Below are 20,984 nucleotides of genomic sequence, written 5' to 3'. Positions count from 1 at the left end.
TTTATTTTATTTTAAATTAAAAGAATTTAAACAATTGAATATATGATTTAGTAGGTGTGTAAAAGAGTCAACCCGAGCTTAAGTCATCTTTGACTTGACCTTGATTAGTTAATCGAGTTCAAGCCCGAGTTTTATTTTAAGAATTTGAATTGGCTCGTGAATCAATTTATTTTTTATGAAAGAGAGAAAATAATTATTATAATAAAATGATACAAAGGATGAAGGGTTATAAGAAAAAATAATAAAGAATTACTTAATACAAAAAAGAGATAAATTTTAATTATTTTTAATAACTTTGCTGTTAAAATCCTGAATTTAATATATTTTAAGTATATTTATATTAATATTTTTTAAACGAGGCTAAGTAGTAGAGTTGGGGTTGAAGATTGGCTCGATAGCTTATTGAGCTCTACTCATAAGCTATTTATCTAGTTTAATCTGAGCTCCGATCAACGAGTTGACTTGACTCACTTACAACTGTAAGATGATAGAAATATTTCACAGTTCTCTTAACTATTAAGTATTAACGGTAATCTACCTTCAAGCCGCGAAAAATTGGGTGTCACTTTGGTAAATTAGTCCGACATCCGTGCCTCATTATTCAGCTGCTTTCCCGCTCGTCCCTGCGGAAAGAAACCACGAGAAAGGGAATGTTGGGCCCACCGTCACGAGATCTCCTTTGGCTAGTTGGCTGCCCACTAGACTACGCCACACGGCGCATCTTTACCTAACGTGCGCACCACCTCGCCTTTTGTTTTTGAAAATTTGAACCGATTAAAATTACTAATTTCCTTATTTTTTTTGGGTCCATTTCAGCTGCGAATTACTTCTACTGATATTGCAGGTTAGCTCACCCTTTTTCGCACCTCCCGTGTTCCTCTAGCGCTGTATCTCTCTTCTTTCTGCTTTCCTCCTACGCGAAACCCTAACCCGACCCGGCGTCGTCAGTGGTTGTTCTTCTGCTATTGCGACAATGGGAGTGATCGGAGATGGGTGCTATAATGGGGATTGAGGTGATCGGGGTGAATGGGGAAAATCGAGGAGGAGCAGTTCTTCGACGTGGTGCTTGCGTCGCCGGAGCCTGCGCTGGAAAATGCTGATCGGAGATGTTCACCATGCCGGTCGGTAGGGAGGGTCGTGAGCTGTAGATGCATTGCGGCGCTGCTCTTCGGGGTAGCTGTGCTGCTCTCGGGTATTTTATGGCTGCCGCCGTTCTTTAGGCGTGGCTCCGGCGCGGCGGGCATCGATCGTGACCCGCAGCACGGAGGTGAGGATGCTTGGGGGTAATTTTGTTCTTGTTTGGTCTCAACTTCTTGCTTAGGGACTGGAATGCTTATGGTCACCGCATTTTGGTGCATTCATTAATCTTGTTTTGTTATGTAGCATTTTTTTTTCTTGTTCATGTCACTGATTTTTGAACCTTTGTCCTGCCTCTTGAGGCTTCGATTGTTGCCCATGGATGTTTTTCGGAGAGTAAGCGGTTCCTTTCTGCGGGATTGATCGTGTACATGAGTGCTGATTAATATGTTGCCAGTGGAATACCAATTCGGAACATCAGTCGGGCAGCGATGTAGTTCTTTTAGCACTAATTAAACAAGTAGATAAATACCATCTAAATATTGAAAAGATCAACTAATTAATAAATTTAAGTTTGAACAAATATAGCATACTACTTACATATTTTCAGTTGAATATCTTCTGCATACGAAGTCTTCTCTATCAGCCATTTGCTTGATTGGAGATATTCCTGAAATGCTCAATTTAATGCATTGAGTTTTTAATATCAACTAAGTAGTCAATTACAATTTTATAGTGTAATATGTTGCCAGTGGAATACCAATTCGGAACATCAGTCAGACAATGATGCAGTTCTTTTAGCACTAATTAAACAAGTAGATATATAACATCCAAATATTGAAAAAAGTAACTAATTAATAAATTTAATTTTAAACAAATATAACATATTACTTACATATTTTCAGTTTCATAAGAAGTTTTCTCAATCAGCCATTTACTTGATTGGAGATCTTCCTGAAATGTTCAATTTAATGCATTGAGTTTTTAATATAACTAAGCAGTCAATTACAATTTTATAGCATAACAGTTAATGAAATATGCACATGAGTAGTCCTACTATATCATTAAACTTTTCATTTAATAATAATTTGAATGTGAATACTGTAAATCTTTTTTTTTTTAACATAACCATTCCTTAGTATTTCTATCATTCATCTTTTAATTTTTTAATATTTTATTTATTATATGAGCACTGTCTAATAGTATGAATTTAGGCACTTTTATTTCCATTTCTATTACCAACCTTTTTCATTTATCATGCACAGGTCCAACCAGTATCATAATGGGTAAATTCTTGTATTTGCATACATATACCTTTTTCATTTCAATACTTTTCATTTCAGGTTATGATTTTTTTTTTTCATTTACATTTATATACATACTAATCTTAATATAAAGCTATCATATATAATGTGTATTATATTGTAAAATCAGTCATTTAATTTTCTCATGTTAATGTAAAATAGTTTTACTAAAATTTAGCAAATGTGCATACAAGATGGAGTTTTAGTCAACGCATTGAATCAATAATAAAATGTCACATGCTATAAAATAAAATATAATCATCTACCTCTTCTTCCTTTTGAATTCACTTTAGAGTTCTTTTGATGCAGGACTACATATGAATGTGATCACTTCATTAGGATTTTGCACAATTCTATGATTGAAATAAAATGAAAGAAAACTAGTAGCAGTTTAAAACGACAAAGTAAAACGAGTGAGGGATCACACCCGCTTAGGCTAAATTACATTCCCAGAGAGTTTAGAAAAACTTTCAAAACAAATAGTAAATTACCTAATGCCGTAGTAATAGTTTCAATACAATCCCTAATCTAACAATGAAAATTAGCAAGTATAAAGGCACGCTCAAGATCCTACGTTTACTAAGCTTACCAATAACGGAGAGAGTCGTCCTTTGTGACTACAATCAAGCACAAGATTCAGTTAGACTAAAGAAGTATAATGAAAAGGAAAAAGGATAACCTCTCGTCAAGGGGTAGTGGAGATCCTCCACTCGATGCCTTCAAAGTGCTCGTCGATTGCCTCGACCAAGTAGATCAAAGTGCGCTCTAGGTAATCCTCGATCGTGTGATCAACTCTTGGATTGTCGTCGAAGTAGGTAGATTAAAGAATATCCACAAATCCACGTTCGTCGTATGCAATTCCGTAGTCCACTTCGGGGTCAGCCATCCATGCGAGAAGACGTCGTCTTAACGTTAGAAGAGGTTGGATGATAAGGAGGGACTTCTCCAATAGTGCTGTAGTGAAAATTGGTGGTCAGCAAGCTGTCCCTTTTATGCAGCTGTTTTGAAGCTTATGGTTGATGAGAATCCAAGAAGCACGCAGGAATTTTCTGGCAGCAGCTTTGGAGAGCAGGAAATCCAACGTGGGATAGGGTTTGGGAGGAGTTTGTAGAGGAAAAATAGCATAGGAGCCTTGGGGAAGAGTTCGGCCAGCAGGGGAGAAAAGCTTGAGATTAATTCCAACTTGGGAGGAGTGATTTTGGAAAGGATTAAGACGGTGGTAACAAGAGGAATTTCAGCCCAAAAGAAACGGTGGATTTTTGAATTGTTTCCAAGTGGGATGAAGTGATTTCAGGAAACAAATAAAAAAAGAAATCTCTATGGGGCCAGTGGCATAGGGATTAGGAGGAGGAAATTTAGGGAGGCATTCAATGCTATCTTAAATTAATAAATTAAATTTGGAATGAAAGATTTCATCCAAATTAATTCAAAATTCAAATAGGCTATGAATTAGGAAGTTGCCTAACATAGGATTATAATTTAGGTAACTATTTTAAATTCAAATGGATTTGAATTTACTCATGATTAGAGTTACCTAAAATATGAAAGAATAATTTAGGAAAAGGTTTAATGACAAGTTGATGATGGTGGGAAAGATTTTGAAGACTTTCCTAAAATAGATTTTATAATTTAGGAAATAATTTGAATTTCAAATTTGGGGAAATTTGAATTCAAAGACCAACAAAATTATGGCAATCCAAAATTAGGAATTTTCCAAGAGAGGCAATAGGGACTTAAGCCGGTGGCTTGAATGGGGTTGGGTATGGGGGGCCGGCGGCTATGGTTTTGGCCGTGGATGATGGTGGTGGGGTTTGGGCTTGGCCGACGGGTGGAGGTGGGGGTTAGGGTGGCCGGCGGCTTAGGGATTTCGGGAAGTCTAGGCCGGCGGTTAGGAGAAGAGGGGAAAGAGAAGAAAAAGATAGAGAAATAAAACCACGAACCCGACTTATCTTGGTTGGTGGGTGATGCACAATTCTTCCCTCTCCTAGGGATCCTTCTCCATGACTCTCAAGCTCTCATTAGAATTCACACAAGAAAACAATATTTGATTAATCATTCATTCATTCATTCATTAACCATGAAATAATAAGCAAATGACTATATATAGCCAAGTACAATGGACTCAAAGAAATAAAAGACCAAATTGCCCTCTGGGCTTACACATGACACTTCCCACTAAAGGGGTACAAACGGAAGAACAAACATGACACAAAGCAAATAGAAAATACATAAATAATAAAATAACAGAAATGACTTAGAAATACAAGGACTCGATTGGAGAACAACTTATCTATGAAGGATGTAGTTATGTCACTCTATGCAGATAATTTATGACTGTATTTACATTAAATTTTTAATTAAATTTATGATAACACAATTAACCCTTACATAGGATTTTGAGAACCCCTTTTTCTTATTTTCAATGCTCTGCCTCACTTGCACTCAATTCATTCTCTATTTAAACCACATTAAAGTGTTAAACCACATCAAATAACATTGGAGATGTCAAACATTGACAAAGTAACATCGAATGTTGACAATGATAACGTTGAACATCTCTAAATTATTCAACAATATTTATAATTATTTTGTATATCTTTTTCTACAAAAATAGTTGAAATTAGGTCTAATTAAGTTACATTAATTACCTCAAATTATTTTCCTCCATTTTTCTCGTAATCTCATAATTGTACTTCTTGTTGAACAATTACATAAGTTAATTTAATAATTTCTAAATCATAGTTTCCTTCTCAGCAGAAAATTTACTTACTCTATTTTCCTTCCTTTTTGTCTCCAACGTCAAACAATTCACCTTGAATAGCGGCTGCATGCAAACTCTCTCCTCTGCCTTCGACTTCATCAAAAATAGACTCAACTACATTTAAATTCCTCCTTCTCTGGCTTCTTCCTTCATATGAAATCGAGTAGCAATGAACCACACTTCTTCCTATCCGTCGAACACAAACTCCTCGTTGGCTCCTGTAATTGAAGCCATGAAATTACTTGGAAACTTGTTCTTCCTATTTTACTCATATATTTAGTTTCGTCCAAGTCCTCCATTTTCTATTGAAGCCTCGAAGCTCACTTGTACTCGCGAGGAGTTGCATTCGCCCGCTTAAGCATCAAGGTCACAATTGCATGTTTAACATGACCTCGCATGGCTAGCGCTACTGTTGGCACTCGCTCAACCTAGCCTGCTTGCTCGCTCGTTATACTTGCATGCTTGAATGATCTTCTGGCTATGATGCACCGACATGCCTCTTAAAGAGGGTATGTAGTGTAGGACACGTGTCGGACACGGACACGCGTCGGACACGGCATGGACACGTGTCCGACACGGCATTGGAGTGTCGGAATTTAAAAGATTAAAATTTAAATCGGACACGCGTGTCCGGTTATTAAATGATAAAATCGTCCGTTCTATTTAACCTTTTCGCGAACGAGAAGCCCTATTTTTCCGATCTACGAAAGAAATCTTCTAGGGCGGACCGGGAGAGCTCACAGTCGACGCCAAACGGAGATCGCTGCCTTCGCCTCCCGTTCCTTCGTCATTTCTGCTCGACCAAGCAGAGCTCGTCTTTCCCATTCCTTCGTTCTTGCGTTATTTTTGCTGTCATTCGAGGCAAAGTTTGTAATCAAGGCCAAACAGAGCTCCTTCTGCCCGCAAGAGAGCCAAGAACTGTAAGTGGATTTCACCATATCTTCTCTTCATTGTTGAAAAACCTGATGAACATGCTCGGTACCGCTCGATATCGCTAGGTACATGCTCGATACCGCTCAATAAATGCTCGGTACTGCTCAGTACATGCTCGGTACTGCTAGGTACATGCTCGGTACTGGTAGGTACATGCTCGGTACCAGTAGGTACATGCTCGGTACTGGTAGGTACACACTCGGTACTGGTGGGTACATGCTCGGTACTGGTAGGTATATGCTCGGCACTGCTAGGTACATGCTCGGTACCACTCGGTATCTTCACATACAAACAACTTACGAACTTTAAAAACAATCAGAACTTCAAAAACCCCGCACCTCTTCTTGGTCAAGTATCATCCTCTTCCTGTTGTGAGAGAAATTGGAGCACATACTCATTTATTCAATCAATGAAGATGAATAAAATAACACCACAACGTGCTGAAGATTGAGTTTATGTGCATACAAATCTTCGTCTTCTATCAAGGAAAACTCCACTTTATATGACAGGTGATAACAAGATGTGGGATGTTGCTGGAGATGGGTTCGAGTGCCTTGATGATATGGGATTATTGGAGGTTGCAAATCTTTCTCTAGATGAACCAGAGTTGGAAGCAATGATATTCAATGATGATGATATTGAAGGCCAAAGACCAACATCTGAATCTAATTTTATCATTCCCTCTATTGAGTAGGTAGACCTTCATGTTGTATTAAATGATTTTTTGCTTATATTTTGTGTTTGTACTAGACATTTTGTACTAAACATCTTTATATTATAAGCTAAACATGTTATCATGAAATTGATTTATTATTGCTTGACATTTTTACTATAATGTCACCTTAATTTTTATATATTATATTAAAAAAATTATTATGCCGTATCCACGCCGCACCCGTGTCCTATATTTTTAAAAATTACCGTGTCCTGTCTCCGTGTCGTGTCGTGTCCATGTCACCGTGTCCGTGTCGGTGCATCATAGTCTTCTGGACAAGTTTGGTTGAACTGGTTCAACATGCTAGCTCAATATCCTCTTTTTAGTTAAAATTTAAATGAAAATAAAATAATCATATATTAGCTGAATAAATGTGGATATTAAGCTTTCATTTTCTGATTCCTTCTCTCATGTAGCCTCTCTTTCTATTACATGCTTTCATAGAATTTGTATGAGCGATACATCTTTATTTCTATGTCGTTTCTCATCATATTCAAGTATTCTTTCACATTTTTATTTATTTATTTGAAATCAGGTTGTATCTGAACTGAATTTGACACAATTTGTTTGGATTCATCAGATGTGTATTTCTGTGCAAATATATGAAAACCATTGTGTATTATTTGCATATTTGCTGGTACAGCCATCTGTTAGCAACGTGTCCAACCTTTTCTATAATTTCAAATTGTCCAACATATCACGTACTCAGCTTTTCTATTTTTCCAAACTGCTGCGCAACTTTAATTTTATTGACTTTGATAAGGACAAATTCACCAATCTCAAATTCAATTGACCTAATGTTTAGCATTATAATTTTTGTGTTGTTTTTTTTTTCTGCACAACGTTCAATATGTCTTTGATCAGTCTAATCTAATTAATAACATCATCCACTAGTTCACTATCAATCACTTTTTTTTTTCTCAATCTCTACCCAACATAAAGGTAATGCCATGAAAAGTTTCATATAGGGCCATCTTAATACTAGATTGAAAATTGTTATTATAAATAAATTCGATTAATGGTAAGTGTGATTCCCAATTTCCACAGAAATTCAGTATACACAAACAACATAAATCTTGCAGAGTGTGTATTCTTATTTTAGATGGTCCATTTGTTTGAGGATGAAATGCAGTGAATGTTAATTTAATTTCCATCGCCTAGCTATGGTCCTTTGGTCACTTTTGCTCGATTACGCCCCCGCAAAATCTGTTGCACAACTATAGTTCTCAATCACTATTACTCGACTACCATCCTCCAACCATTATCGCACGAATATGGTCCCCCGACTAACATTGCCCGACTAGTATAGTCCTAGGACTGCCATTATCGGTCCATTTTCACATGTACCTTAACCCCCTCACATAAAAACTCTTTACATCAACTTGATCTCAATTCTCAACTAGGCTTTATCAAACTTGTTAGTAGGGAGGAACACAAGGGCCTAAAGGTGTGCTTAATAGTCTACTGGATGGACATTTATTTATCCAAAAATCTTAAGACAATAGATAAGGGCCAGCACTAGTATATAATGAATCCAACTCTTGCATCACATGTGATGTGAGACCATTCAACTTTCCCACATGCACTTTGACAAGGTTTACGTAGATTCAAGATGAATGCAATATAGGTGCAGTTGGTTTTTGGTGAACCTTTTAAGTTTGAGTTATAGCACTTTTTCCTATTTTGGAGATGATACCGGACATTTTAGGGCCTAGGGTTTTATATATATATATATATATAATATTTAATTAACAAATTCAAGCGCACAAAGGTCAAATTTGCAACCACAAACTTTTACTTGAGCCAAATTTCATCTCTTTTGGTGAGAATATGAAAATATGTAAATTCCTTATGAATGATAATTCATGATTGCCCAAACATAAATTTTGCAAGTGTTGGTTCATTAAGATAGTAATGTCAGGATAGATCATATATTTGAAGAATATCTTATTAGAGTGATATGCTTTGCACATAAATATGAATTTTCTCATCATTATTCGTTTTCTTTTTGTATCATTCATGTTTTCCTAGAGGCACCTATGTTCAGTTGATAAACGCACCAAAATTACTTCTGCTTAATATAGTATTTAAACAAAGTTTTGAAACATTTCCCGACTGTCTGCTGTCTTAATCCCCATAACCTGATATTGCTCCTAACTTCACCTAATGTCTGACTAGTGCCCGTGCACCCTTTGCTTGCACTCTGAGTACTTATTGAGCACGCTCCCATTGCCCTGCACCCACATGCTCCTTTCCCTCACTAACATGGTAAGTGAATGTGCACCACTAAGCACCGTACGCCCACATGCGAAGAGCGTAGGAGTGTGTCTTTTGCACATGTTGCTTGGCACAAGTTTGTCTCTTTTCACATTGCTCTATGCCATGAGCTCTTCCTGCTCATGTTCGTCTCATCCGTTGCAATGTTTAGCACATACATGCTAGCATTCACTTGCATTGTTCTGATGTTATGTGCTTGCGCTTCATCCTCATTGATTTGTGACCATATCCACTACCCTCACCTATCATGGCCTTTCACGTTTGATTACTTGCCCTAATGGGACAGCTCCCACGCCTCATGAAGTAAATAGTTCCATTATTCTTAGATACATTTCTCTTAAATGCTGTCATAACTTCACAACACCCTCTGAATGATTCTAAATCCTCATCCAATATCAACACCACTGCAAGTTTAATGGTAATGATTATCTCTTGTGGTTGAGAGCCTTCGGTTTTCTTCTCGGTTCTCACAACAAACTCTATTATCAAGATGCATCTCCTCCTAATATTAATGCCATCATGGAGTTTTCAAAATGACAATTATTCAATCACACTGCCCTATTTGGTTAATATTCTTAAACAGTCAACAGCATTAACTGTCTTGCTTCAAGATTTAGCTAAGATGGCATGACTTTTTTGTTCCACCTATTTTTATGAGTAATATTTATCGTCTTTACACTAGATAGTCTTAAGATTTTCTCTCTAGCAAAGTGATTTGTAGGTCCAAGAATACTATAATATTTTGTGAGGTAAATGGATCCAAAAAAATTTCTTAAATACCGCCCATTCTCAATTGATTCAACTGTTTGGCAAAAGCAAAACAAAGAATATCTTATTGTCAAATTTATACCGGATTTGTACCCTTAAAAAGTGTGAATCTTAGTCAACGGCTTACTCAATGTTGCACAACATTGCAAATTCCTGCCGCCTTTCTTACAGCCACACTAATCATTCACATGAATGTTGCTGGGAGAAATTCCTTTACCCCTCAACTACCCAATGCGCTTCCACATCAGGTTTAACTCTGCCTACCCCCCAGAGTGCCTCCTCTTCTAGATCAAATACTAATTCCTTGGGAAATTATGCTCAACTGCTTCAACAATCATAAACATCAATCAATACCTCTCATGTTGTTTTGTCCTTTGTATCAGCTCCCTTTTCTACCACTTTGGGGGGCTTTCTGGTGTTTGAACTTGACAAGTTTGGTGTTCTTGGATTCATCTCCACGGGCTGATACCTATAGCAATGTTTTCATGGTGTTTCGAGCATATTTGATCAACATATTAATTTTCCCAAGAGAATTGGGTCCCAATTTAATCTTTTTGAACTGATCTTTGATTTGTGCTTTGCCTGAGAATTATACTTTATCTGGTAGGGTTTTTGTGATCCCAACAGGTTCGCCATCATAAGCATGTTTATACCAAGATAAACTAATATAAAATTAAAACTGTGAAATAAAAACAACCGATCTCGAAACACTGCTTAAATCATCAAATAGTTCATATCCATGAACACATTTTATGTTTCCAGCGAGTTTAAACTTTAAATTTTAATGAAGGTTGGGAGTTTTACAAATCTGTGTTTGTTGTAAATTTAGTTTTACACGTCGGAAAAGAAATGCTTAACTTTACCGATAACTACAATCAGGCCTGTTTATTTTTCAGAAAACATGAGAAGTTGGGTATAATCATTCACTAGGTTTTGGCTTTGATGAGGGTGATGGCTTAAAGTAGAAGAGTTTATGTTGAACCACTTATCTCAACTTCCACGTAGATGAGTGATTATCAGAGGGAAGGGGAATGTATGGCTCGGTGGCTGCATCGCCCACTATAACCTCGTTGAGCAGTACGAATTTCATATTTTTGTGAGAGAGAAGTAAAGATGAGCCTGACAGGGTTGTGTTGCTGGGGGGGCTTTCTGGTGTTTGAACTTGACAAGTTTGGTGTTCTTGGATTCATCTCCACGGGCTGATACCTATAGCAATGTTTTCATGGTGTTTCGAGCATATTTGATCAACATATTAATTTTCCCAAGAGAATTGGGTCCCAATTTAATCTTTTTGAACTGATCTTTGATTTGTGCTTTGCCTGAGAATTATACTTTATATGGTAGGGTTTTTGTGATCCCAACAGGTTCGCCATCATAAGCATGTTTATACCAAGATAAACTAATATAAAATTAAAACTGTGAAATAAAAACAACCGATCTCGAAACACTGCTTAAATCATCAAATAGTTCATATCCATGAACACATTTTATGTTTCCAGCGAGTTTAAACTTTAAATTTTAATGAAGGTTGGGAGTTTTACAATTCTGTGTTTGTTGTAAATTTAGTTTTACACGTCGGAAAAGAAATGCTTAACTTTACCGATAACTACAATCAGGCCTGTTTATTTTTCAGAAAACATGAGAAGTTGGGTATAATCATTCACTAGGTTTTGGCTTTGATGAGGGTGATGGCTTAAAGTAGAAGAGTTTATGTTGAACCACTTATCTCAACTTCCACGTAGATGAGTGATTATCAGAGGGAAGGGGAATGTATGGCTCGGTGGCTGCATCGCCCACTATAACCTCGTTGAGCAGTACGAATTTCATATTTTTGTGAGAGAGAAGTAAAGATGAGCCTGACAGGGTTGTGTTGCTGGGGGGGCTTTCTGGTGTTTGAACTTGACAAGTTTGGTGTTCTTGGATTCATCTCCACGGGCTGATACCTATAGCAATGTTTTCATGGTGTTTCGAGCATATTTGATCAACATATTAATTTTCCCAAGAGAATTGGGTCCCAATTTAATCTTTTTGAACTGATCTTTGATTTGTGCTTTGCCTGAGAATTATACTTTATATGGTAGGGTTTTTGTGATCCCAACAGGTTCGCCATCATAAGCATGTTTATACCAAGATAAACTAATATAAAATTAAAACTGTGAAATAAAAACAACCGATCTCATAACACTGCTTAAATCATCAAATAGTTCATATCCATGAACACATTTTATGTTTCCAGCGAGTTTAAACTTTAAATTTTAATGAAGGTTGGGAGTTTTACAATTCTGTGTTTGTTGTAAATTTAGTTTTACACGTCGGAAAAGAAATGCTTAACTTTACCGATAACTACAATCAGGCCTGTTTATTTTTCAGAAAACATGAGAAGTTGGGTATAATCATTCACTTAATATATTAATACAATAGTGTAATATAACAATATAATAATATAATGTTATATCATATTATATTAATATAACATTATAATATAATACTATATTATATTATTATATATATATATATATAATATGATTTAAAAAGAAAAGAAAAAAAGAGAGACGGAGAGAAATGAGAGGATTTTAACAGGTATGAAGACTTGAAGGAAGTCCCGGGGTTGATCCGGTCCCCTGAAACCCTCGGTCGTCGAGATTATTCGATCGAGGGAGCGCAGACACTATTCTTCCAATTTCCTCGCTGTTGATTCGCTCCGTCCGAGTTGAGCCAAGGGCAAGTGCCCTCGTCAACCTCCCCTAGCGGGGAGGGGGCGTCAGAAGGTTGCCAGATTTTTGAGGGGACCAAAAATATTTTTAAAATTAAATTAAATTGCTTAAATTAGCAAGTTGTTCACATTAGAAGACTTGAAGACTCTTTTATGGGATCGATTCGCTCTCCCAAATTTCCTCGCTGTCGATTTGATCCGGCCTAGTCGAGCACTCATTTACCTCCCGACATCAAGGAGGGGATGCCAGGAGGCTGCCAAAATTTACTCGAAAAAACGCTGGACTTGGCCAAATTTTTGTGAAGGTTGAAAAATGCTTAAATGACCCTCATATAATTGATTAAAAAATGGAATTTTATGAATTTTTTTAATCAATTTAAAAATAAGGAAAATGATCTAGACTCAAATATGATCTCGATTTCTAAAATTGACTTGATATGTGATACATTCAAATTGAGCTTTCATTAGGATCTCACACTCAACGAGATAACAAAATTACAAGAGTCACTATAAAGCTTGAATGGTACTAATTACAGGAGCAAATCATGTACAAAGAGTAACTACCAAACAACTTGATTAGAATATCTTTGAAATTATGAATTATGGAAATGAAAACATCTCTTAAGTGTTACTTGATGTGAAATCCTGAAATATGATACTGCATATAAAGATGAATGTTTGAATGCTAGTACAATTGTTCCACTTCATACCTCAAAACTTTTCAATGCTATCTTAGAAGGATAAATGCCGAAGAAATGTTGTATTTGATACTGATGAGTAGGTTTGCACAAGATGAAAGAAGTGAAAAGGTTGATGTTGAATCAAGTTGACAGAGCATAATTACAAGATTATCTGATATAAGTAACTTTGGTTGCAATGATAAAAAGAAAAAATATCTTGTATTTATATAAAAATATAGTCTTGGTGGTAGATAGTAGCATTGACAATAATCACAAAAGCAAAGCTTACACACCATCAAACAAGTTTTAAATGCAAACATGATACTCAAGCATACTACAATTCACATATGAGAAGGAATAGGGAATTCGTAGTGCCCACAACAACTAGTTTTCAAGCAAGGACAAAGAGCTTGTATCAAATAAATTAGTCTATTTATGGGAAAGAATAGGAGAACTTATAGCAAGCAAGATAATTCTCCTACGAATATTAGCACGATCTCTTAATTCCTATTGAACAAGCATTCCCTGAAAGCTATGTTGAGTGGGATAATAATGACAAAGGGATATCTTCTATGTGTTACAATTGAAACCTAATTTAGAGTAACACCACTGGATCCACAACATGTGTGCAAGCAGACAGAAGGCGTTCGTAGACCCTTAAATAAAATCCCGGGTCATTTTCTAATGAAATCACTAGCAAAAAATGGATCATATTTAAATATTTTAAAATGCCCCTTATGTATTAAATATGATCCATTGAACTAAATAAATCCCTGCATGTGCTCCGGTCAACGTGTTAAAAGTATAACCATTAATGTCCGAGAATGCTGCGCAGGGTCAAATGTTACAACCCTGCATGTGCTCCGGTCAACGTGTTAATAGTCTCTTGCAAGCAGGGACGTGGCACGTGCCCTCTAATCGGGTGGTTTTGTCGCAAAATGACACCATTATATTACGATCAAACCCTATGATTCCCTTGAGTTATGAATCATAGGGTATATTCAATAGGCATAAAATCCTCTGTCAGTTTAGGTGGATTCAGATATATCCCCTTAGATAAATATCAACCCAGGTCTACAAGGTATTCTTGGACGAAGCAACCCATGGCTGCCGACAAGGTGTCTTCTGTCAGGTTGAGTCGACTACCTCCTCTGACTAAGTAGACCAGGGAACATGACAGCCCGGGACGACGGAACCATGGGATCTTGATTGGGCTCGTCTTCATTCCCGATTCCACCAGCACTAAGTTTATGGTGATAAACTTCAAATTCCAAACTTCGAAATTTAAATCCAAGACTCAAATCCTAAATTATTGCTATTATACAATGGGTTTATAACCTATTCAATCTCTTTAACGACTAGCCTTAATCGAAAGTTCTCTCTCATTATCGGGAGGGGTAATTAACTATAGGGGCTTGCACCTATAAGAAATCAGAACTCAGATAAAAAAAGTCCTCACAAAATGAGCGCGAAATCTATTGGTAGTGTCTTATCTAAAACCCAATATGTCTTTTGAAAATTCACCCGGAACTTAATCTCGTTAAAACTCTCTATCGTCATCGTCACACTTAAAAATAAAAGAAAAATAGATTGATGGCGCGGAGAGGTCGGGATCACACACTAAATGGAATTTTCGGAGCCCACAAAGGGACCAAAGTTACATATTTTAATTATTGCAAACCAACATATAATAAGAAGTTAAGCTTATGGAAGCCTTTTGTTGGTGTAACCATTCACCTTTTTCTTCTGTGCTGTTGATATATTTTCTAAATTCAGCATAGCTGGCCTAATATAATTCTATTGAATCTATAAATCTTTAGATATAACTTTGTCTAGCATATTTCCATAATTAATTAAGATTTTGGTTTTGAAAATTTAAGGAATCTAGTATGAAGAAACCCTCCATGTTTTGGTAAAAATTCTTTTAGTTTGTTTGCTATTTTTTTAATGACTTGACTGATTTCTTGCAGCTGATGTGGTGGCTAGTTTCAGACTACAAAAGCCCATCTCTTTATTGAATGCAAATATTGCCAAGCTTCAATTTGACATCTTTAATGAAATCGGTGTTCCAAATACTACTGTACATCTCTATGACCTTATCCCTGAAGTTTATGGACTTTTTCGTTTGGTTTAACCTTGTTCATATTTTAGGTAGCTGTTATTTACCTGGATCCTTTCAGAATAAACACAACCGATGTTGTGTTTGGGGTGTGGCCTTATCCAAAGAATTTGAATATATCAACCGGGCTGAGCATTCTCAAGTCTTCTTTTGTGTCGTTGGTTCTACAGCAGTCTACCCTACACTTGACGACACCTTTGTTTGGAAGCTCATACTTTTTCCAGATTTTAGAATTTCCTGGAGGGATTACTATAGTACCACCACAAGTTGCTTTCCTTCTGCAGAAAGAGCATATGCTTTTCAATTTTACATTGAATTTTCCAATATACCAAGTGCAAGACAAAGTTGATGAACTGAAGGTCCAGATGAAGTTTGGTTTACATCTAAAATCTTATGAGGTTTGCTTAATTGATTTACTTGCCGCTTATTTACACTCAGTACGCTTTCCTGTATCAATTCAATAATGTTTGATAAGCTAGCCTAGCTTCTAGAATTCAATATTGGCGACAAAGTTAGTGTAGTTGCCTTTAGCAACAGAAATTCACCTTTTTGAGCTTGAACTTTGCTGTGCAAAACTCTAGGATACTTATTTTTGTTTCTACAGTACTTATGTAAGGTAATTGTTCTCCATTAGTAAAACTACTTCATGTTACGAGGTTTATATGGAATAACTAAAACAGATCTGTTCTTGTTACTAGATACTAAAAATTCTTACATCTCTCAACTAAGATTTAAAATTCAGCGGCCAGAATTTTACCCCTATATTCAAGATTAATTTTGACCACTTTGTTGTGTCTATTCATGATCCATGCCTATCTATGTTTTTTTACTCCTATTTGCAAGGTAAATTTTTGACCACTTTGTTATACTTGCAGATTTTGTTTGTCAAATTGACAAATACAAAGGGTTCTACTGTGGCTCCGCCTACAGTTGTTGAGACATCCATTGTGCTTGCGGTTGGGAATAATCAGCCATCAGTGCCAAGGTTGAAGCAATTGGCTCAAACTATCAGAAATTCCTCCGCAGGAAATCTTGGCCTAAATCACAGTGTGTTTGGTAGAGTGAAGCAGATTCGTCTTTCCTCATTCCTTCAACGTTCTTTAAATGGTGGGGCTGGTTCTTCCTTGTCACCTAGTCCAGCTCCTCAACCTAGCGTAGATGCTCATCACCATCATCCTAACATGGGTGCTCATCGTCATCATCATTCCAATATTCACGACCATTGGCACCATTCTGATGTGCATTCTGTACCTGCACCTTCCCCAAAACCCTTATTTACTCATCTTGCTCCACCTCCATCTGGCTGTGATTTTGGATTTTCTAGAAACCACCAAAAAAAACGCGAGATTGTTCCTGTTGCAGCACCTGCAGCCACACATCTAATACCTGCTCCTCCACCAAATGAAGCTGCACCTTCACCTTCACCACATTTGCACCCAAAATCAGATCTGCCACATATCATTTTTTCTCGTGCAAAGCCTCCAAGTGAAAGTGTAAGCCATATCAAACCTCAGGATGGGGCTTCATCGATTTCGACTTCACCGTCTTCATGTGAGTATTTCCTTCTAAAATGTTGTTTTAATCAAGTATTTTATAGGAAATATAATAACTAATTTTTTGTTATAACAAAAAATGTTAATGTGTATCTTGTCCACCTGAAGAAGGAAAAAGAAGAAAAGATGGGGCCATTCTTTCCTACGCTAGAATTTGTAGATTAAATTAACCATTTGAAATGATCCATTAAGTTCCAGAAATTTAAATACATCAAGAAGTTATGGTCAGAACAAAAGCTTCCATTATGTGCGATTTATGTACTTTTCTGTTGGTTTGGTATTGGGCAACTAAATTTTGGTAGCATGAAACAATGTGCTGGACACCCAAACAAAGTATATGTTTCATGAATTTATTTTAGATGATATTTATAGTATTTGAAAAACTTAGGACAATGCTAATATGTGACTTTGTAGATTCACATGTATATTAAAATATTCAGTGAAGCAATTAAATCGGCACCTGAGTATGTATATCTGCAAATGTGTTTGCCACAGATACAAGTGTGTTCAGATGAAACTTGATTAATGCTATGTATGGTGAAGAGAAGCTTGAGATCATCATAAGAATTTATATATGGAAAATGCTTTACTTTTCATTTAGATCCCTAAAATAAGTCCACAAAGTTTGTTGGATGGATGACACATGTCGTGTGTTTGTCACGTGTCCTCCATGTATGGTTTTGAAACTTCTGTTGGTTTCTATTTAAGACATTGTATCATTTCTTTTACATGATATTGGACAATAGCGGATACAAAAAAATTAATAAAGCAAATTAGCCTATTCAATTTCAAGTGATTTTAAATATATATCAAGAATCCATTTAATGAAAAAAATAATGTGGTATTTAATATTATGAAAAGAGTAACTGACATTCAAAATTTTAAATTATGATAAACATATAAAAATATTTATGGGTAAGTATGTTACTTCTAATTATACATCATTAAACAATCTTGAGAGGTTAGGCAAATTGGAAATCTTAGTTTGTCAGTGTATAAAATATTTTGAGAAATATCTTGAAGAAAAAGCTAAAATGATAAAGGTGTATTTTTGGTATGGAAATATATGTCTTTCAATATTGTTTAGACAAGCTAGATGCCTATCTTGGTACTCAAGAGAGGCGTTGCTATAGGACCTCACACATATAATAGGATAATACTATTACTCAAGGTTGTGAAAATCTGACCAGGCATAAAATAAAAAAATGAGAGATTTAGGGTTTAATGGTTCGACTGGGGTCGAACTAGATGATGTAATAAGTATGAAAATTATATAAATAAAATTTAAATGATTGAAATAATATTGTAATAATATAAAATTTTGATTAAAAAAAAAATTTAATTCACACAATAATAATATCTTATATAATTTTGTACATAAATAATAAATGAAATATAGAATTTATTTAACATTATTAAGTAAAAAAAAATGTTATTTATTTCAAAAAAAAATTATTTTAAAAATATATAGTGTATATTATAAACTTAAGAAGTAAAAACTTCAATTTATTTAGTACCACATCACTTAAAGAACTTTCCCTTGGCATTGTTTACACTTTATATTGACTTTTGAGTTTAGATAGGGTAATAACTTACATGGAGTGATGGAGCTATGTGAAATTTTTAGTTGAAAAAATTTTATTTAAAAATTAAGCATTTCAAATTTAAGTTAATTTATTAAATTACAAATATTATTTAATATTTTATTCTTAATATATTAATTTATTTTATTTAATTATCTAAATATTTTAGAAATTGAACAAGTCGAATCAAGAGAATCGAGACGGATTCATCGGTTCGCCGATTGAGCCAGCTGTTATAGCCGGTTCATCTCAGTTTGATACAAAATCAATTTTCAAGCTAAAATGGATCTGCCTTTAGACCAGTTCACAGTTGAACCGGTCAATTCGGTTCGATTTTTAAAACTCTGCTATTATTAAGGTATATCTAGGTGAGTGATTTATGTTATGGAATTAGTTAGCGAGTCTTGTGCTTCAACTTTATTTGAGTAGATAGGTGTTAAGGCTTGCTTGTTGAGGATGAGTTGATTTTTTGGTAATGATAATTGTAGTTGCTTCTCCATTATAGTAATCAATGACTTCTATTTGAAATCATACTTGTCAACGGTGAATGATGCAAAGTATCCCATAGAGCCTTGATGTATAGCTCACGACTCATCTCGTTATTGATGTAGTAGCTGCAATGCAAGCAAAAAAACGCAAGAATTAACTTCAAAGATGGAGAGAAAAATTGTCCCTAGTGGAGTCACCAAAGATCTTCGGGCTTCAAATGATGCCTCCAACACTGCAATAGACTACTAACCATAAGTTGATTAATGTATTCTATAGGCTCGCGGGGATCAATGAAAGGCAGATTAAGTTTATGTCCCAGAGATTTCCCCTTCAAGGAATGTTGCTCTAAGCAGGGTTTATTTTAATTCTGGGGATTGAGTTTACTCAAAAGAGCAAATTCCTAATGTTAATTACATCCTCAGTGTGCTCGAGAACACTCTCGATTAAGGAATTAATGCTTGTGTTCAAATTTGATATATGAGTGGTTGATATTTGATGAGGTGAAAGTCAAAACGAGTGAGTGATCACGAAATAAAGATTAACCTACCAAGTGGGTATGACACCCCGGTCAAGATCACATGGTTCCATCATTTCGGGTTCTTTGGTGCCCTTAGTCTATTTAGTCAAGTGATGACCAAAGGATCTATGCTAGCAACCATGAGTTATCTCATCCAATGAGACCTCACAGACCAAGGGTGTAGACCTATTCTTAGGTTGATAGATGAGAATTATACTCCAGTGTTGTATGAGGGAGTAACCCATATTGAAGTTATAGTATTGCATGGTGATATATGCCAAGATTTACAAGGCTACTTAGGCTCTATGACTGACGTTCTGAAAAGAAGGTATTATCTGCATATGGTGGAGACAACATCCAAGATGGGGTTTACAACTCAAATATGAGCGATTGAGAATACCCAAAAAATCTGAACACCTCCTCAATGTGATAGAGGAGATGAGATAGATGCCAACATCTTCTCAATGTGATAGAGAAGATGTCCAAGGAGTGGAACCTTGAATATCTCCTCAATGTGGTAGATGAGACATTCAAGGAGTGAGACTTATGACTCAATTTGTGTGACTTAACCAGCCCGTACATATTCTTAATGTTATAAATGAGATGTCAAAATGGGACTTACAACTTGGTCGGGTGGCAACCAAGAAACCCTTGATGTTTTCTCAGTGCGGTAGAGAAGACACCAAAGGAGTGATAGAAACCATAAGTGTGGCCTCAATGTGGTAGAGGAGGCACCAAAAGGGAGGAAGTGATGGGAAATGGTGAGACTTACAACTTGATAGTATGAGATCGAGCAAGCATGACATCTTTTTAATGTGGTAGAGAAGATGTCAAAAGTGGGACTTACATCTTGGTTTCATGTGACCAAGATGACCCAAAGTATCTTCTCAATATAGTAGAGCATATAGTAGCTTGGACTTCCTGTTTGGGTCTGGAATGTCAGTCGATTCATCTAGTCAAGCGTGATAGTGCAAGGTACATCTTTCTTGTGGAAAAGGAGATGGACACATTCTGTACTGACTAGATGAAGAGAGTGCCTACGTGTATGTGCAGTGAACATATGTCTAGGTTGTCCATGAAGATGAAAGGCATGACATGTTAGGCTTTAGAAAAAGGTTAGAGGCTGACTAGTGTAGAGTGTCCGTCAAACTTATAGACGAGACGGGTCTTATATTTTAAATTATCTTAGCCTACGAGTGAGTGTGATAACCTAGAATGCTACTCGCCTTTACAAACACTAACCCAAGTAGTAGTGTGGGGGTTTCACCAAACTGATATTAGGTAACTAACCTAGTGTCAAGCAATTGAGATCATACATCAAAGAGTGTGGCCCCTAAGGGTGTAAACGAGTCGAGTCGAGTTAATTATCTACCTGATCGAGCTAAGCTTTTTTAGTTCTTTATGAGCTCAAGCTCGACTCGTTAAACAAATTTATAGGCTTGAACTCGGCTAGATTGTTAGAGTTCATTTGGAAAACTCGAGTTTAACTTTATTG

General features: G+C 36.1%; 1 protein-coding gene across 5 annotated transcripts in view; it reads left to right on the top strand.

The window, feature by feature from the left end:
- Window positions 1–788: 788 nt before the first annotated feature.
- Window positions 789–20,984, top strand: part of LOC110102264 — a 29,757-nt gene continuing 9,561 nt past the window's right edge. The window contains exons 1-5 of one of the 5 annotated variants that reach the window (XM_028698421.1): window positions 790–1,267; window positions 15,199–15,308; window positions 15,380–15,745; window positions 16,223–16,898; window positions 17,396–17,430. In XM_028698421.1, the coding sequence (XP_028554254.1) occupies window positions 1,027–1,267; window positions 15,199–15,308; window positions 15,380–15,745; window positions 16,223–16,898; window positions 17,396–17,415 (1,413 nt within the window). In that variant the 5' untranslated portion in view covers window positions 790–1,026 and the 3' untranslated portion in view covers window positions 17,416–17,430. Of the gene's footprint in view, window positions 1,268–15,198; window positions 15,309–15,379; window positions 15,746–16,222; window positions 16,899–17,008; window positions 17,354–17,395; window positions 17,431–20,984 lie in introns of those variants that run through there. The other 4 variants (XM_028698423.1, XM_020830525.2, XR_003701986.1 and 1 more) reach the window with 4 other exon arrangements.

This window comes from Dendrobium catenatum, unplaced genomic scaffold (assembly GCF_001605985.2).
Source record: "Dendrobium catenatum unplaced genomic scaffold, ASM160598v2 fragScaff_scaffold_1083, whole genome shotgun sequence".
NCBI classification, from domain to species: Eukaryota; Viridiplantae; Streptophyta; class Magnoliopsida; order Asparagales; family Orchidaceae; genus Dendrobium; species Dendrobium catenatum.
This window is presented reverse-complemented; position numbering and strand designations above follow the sequence as displayed.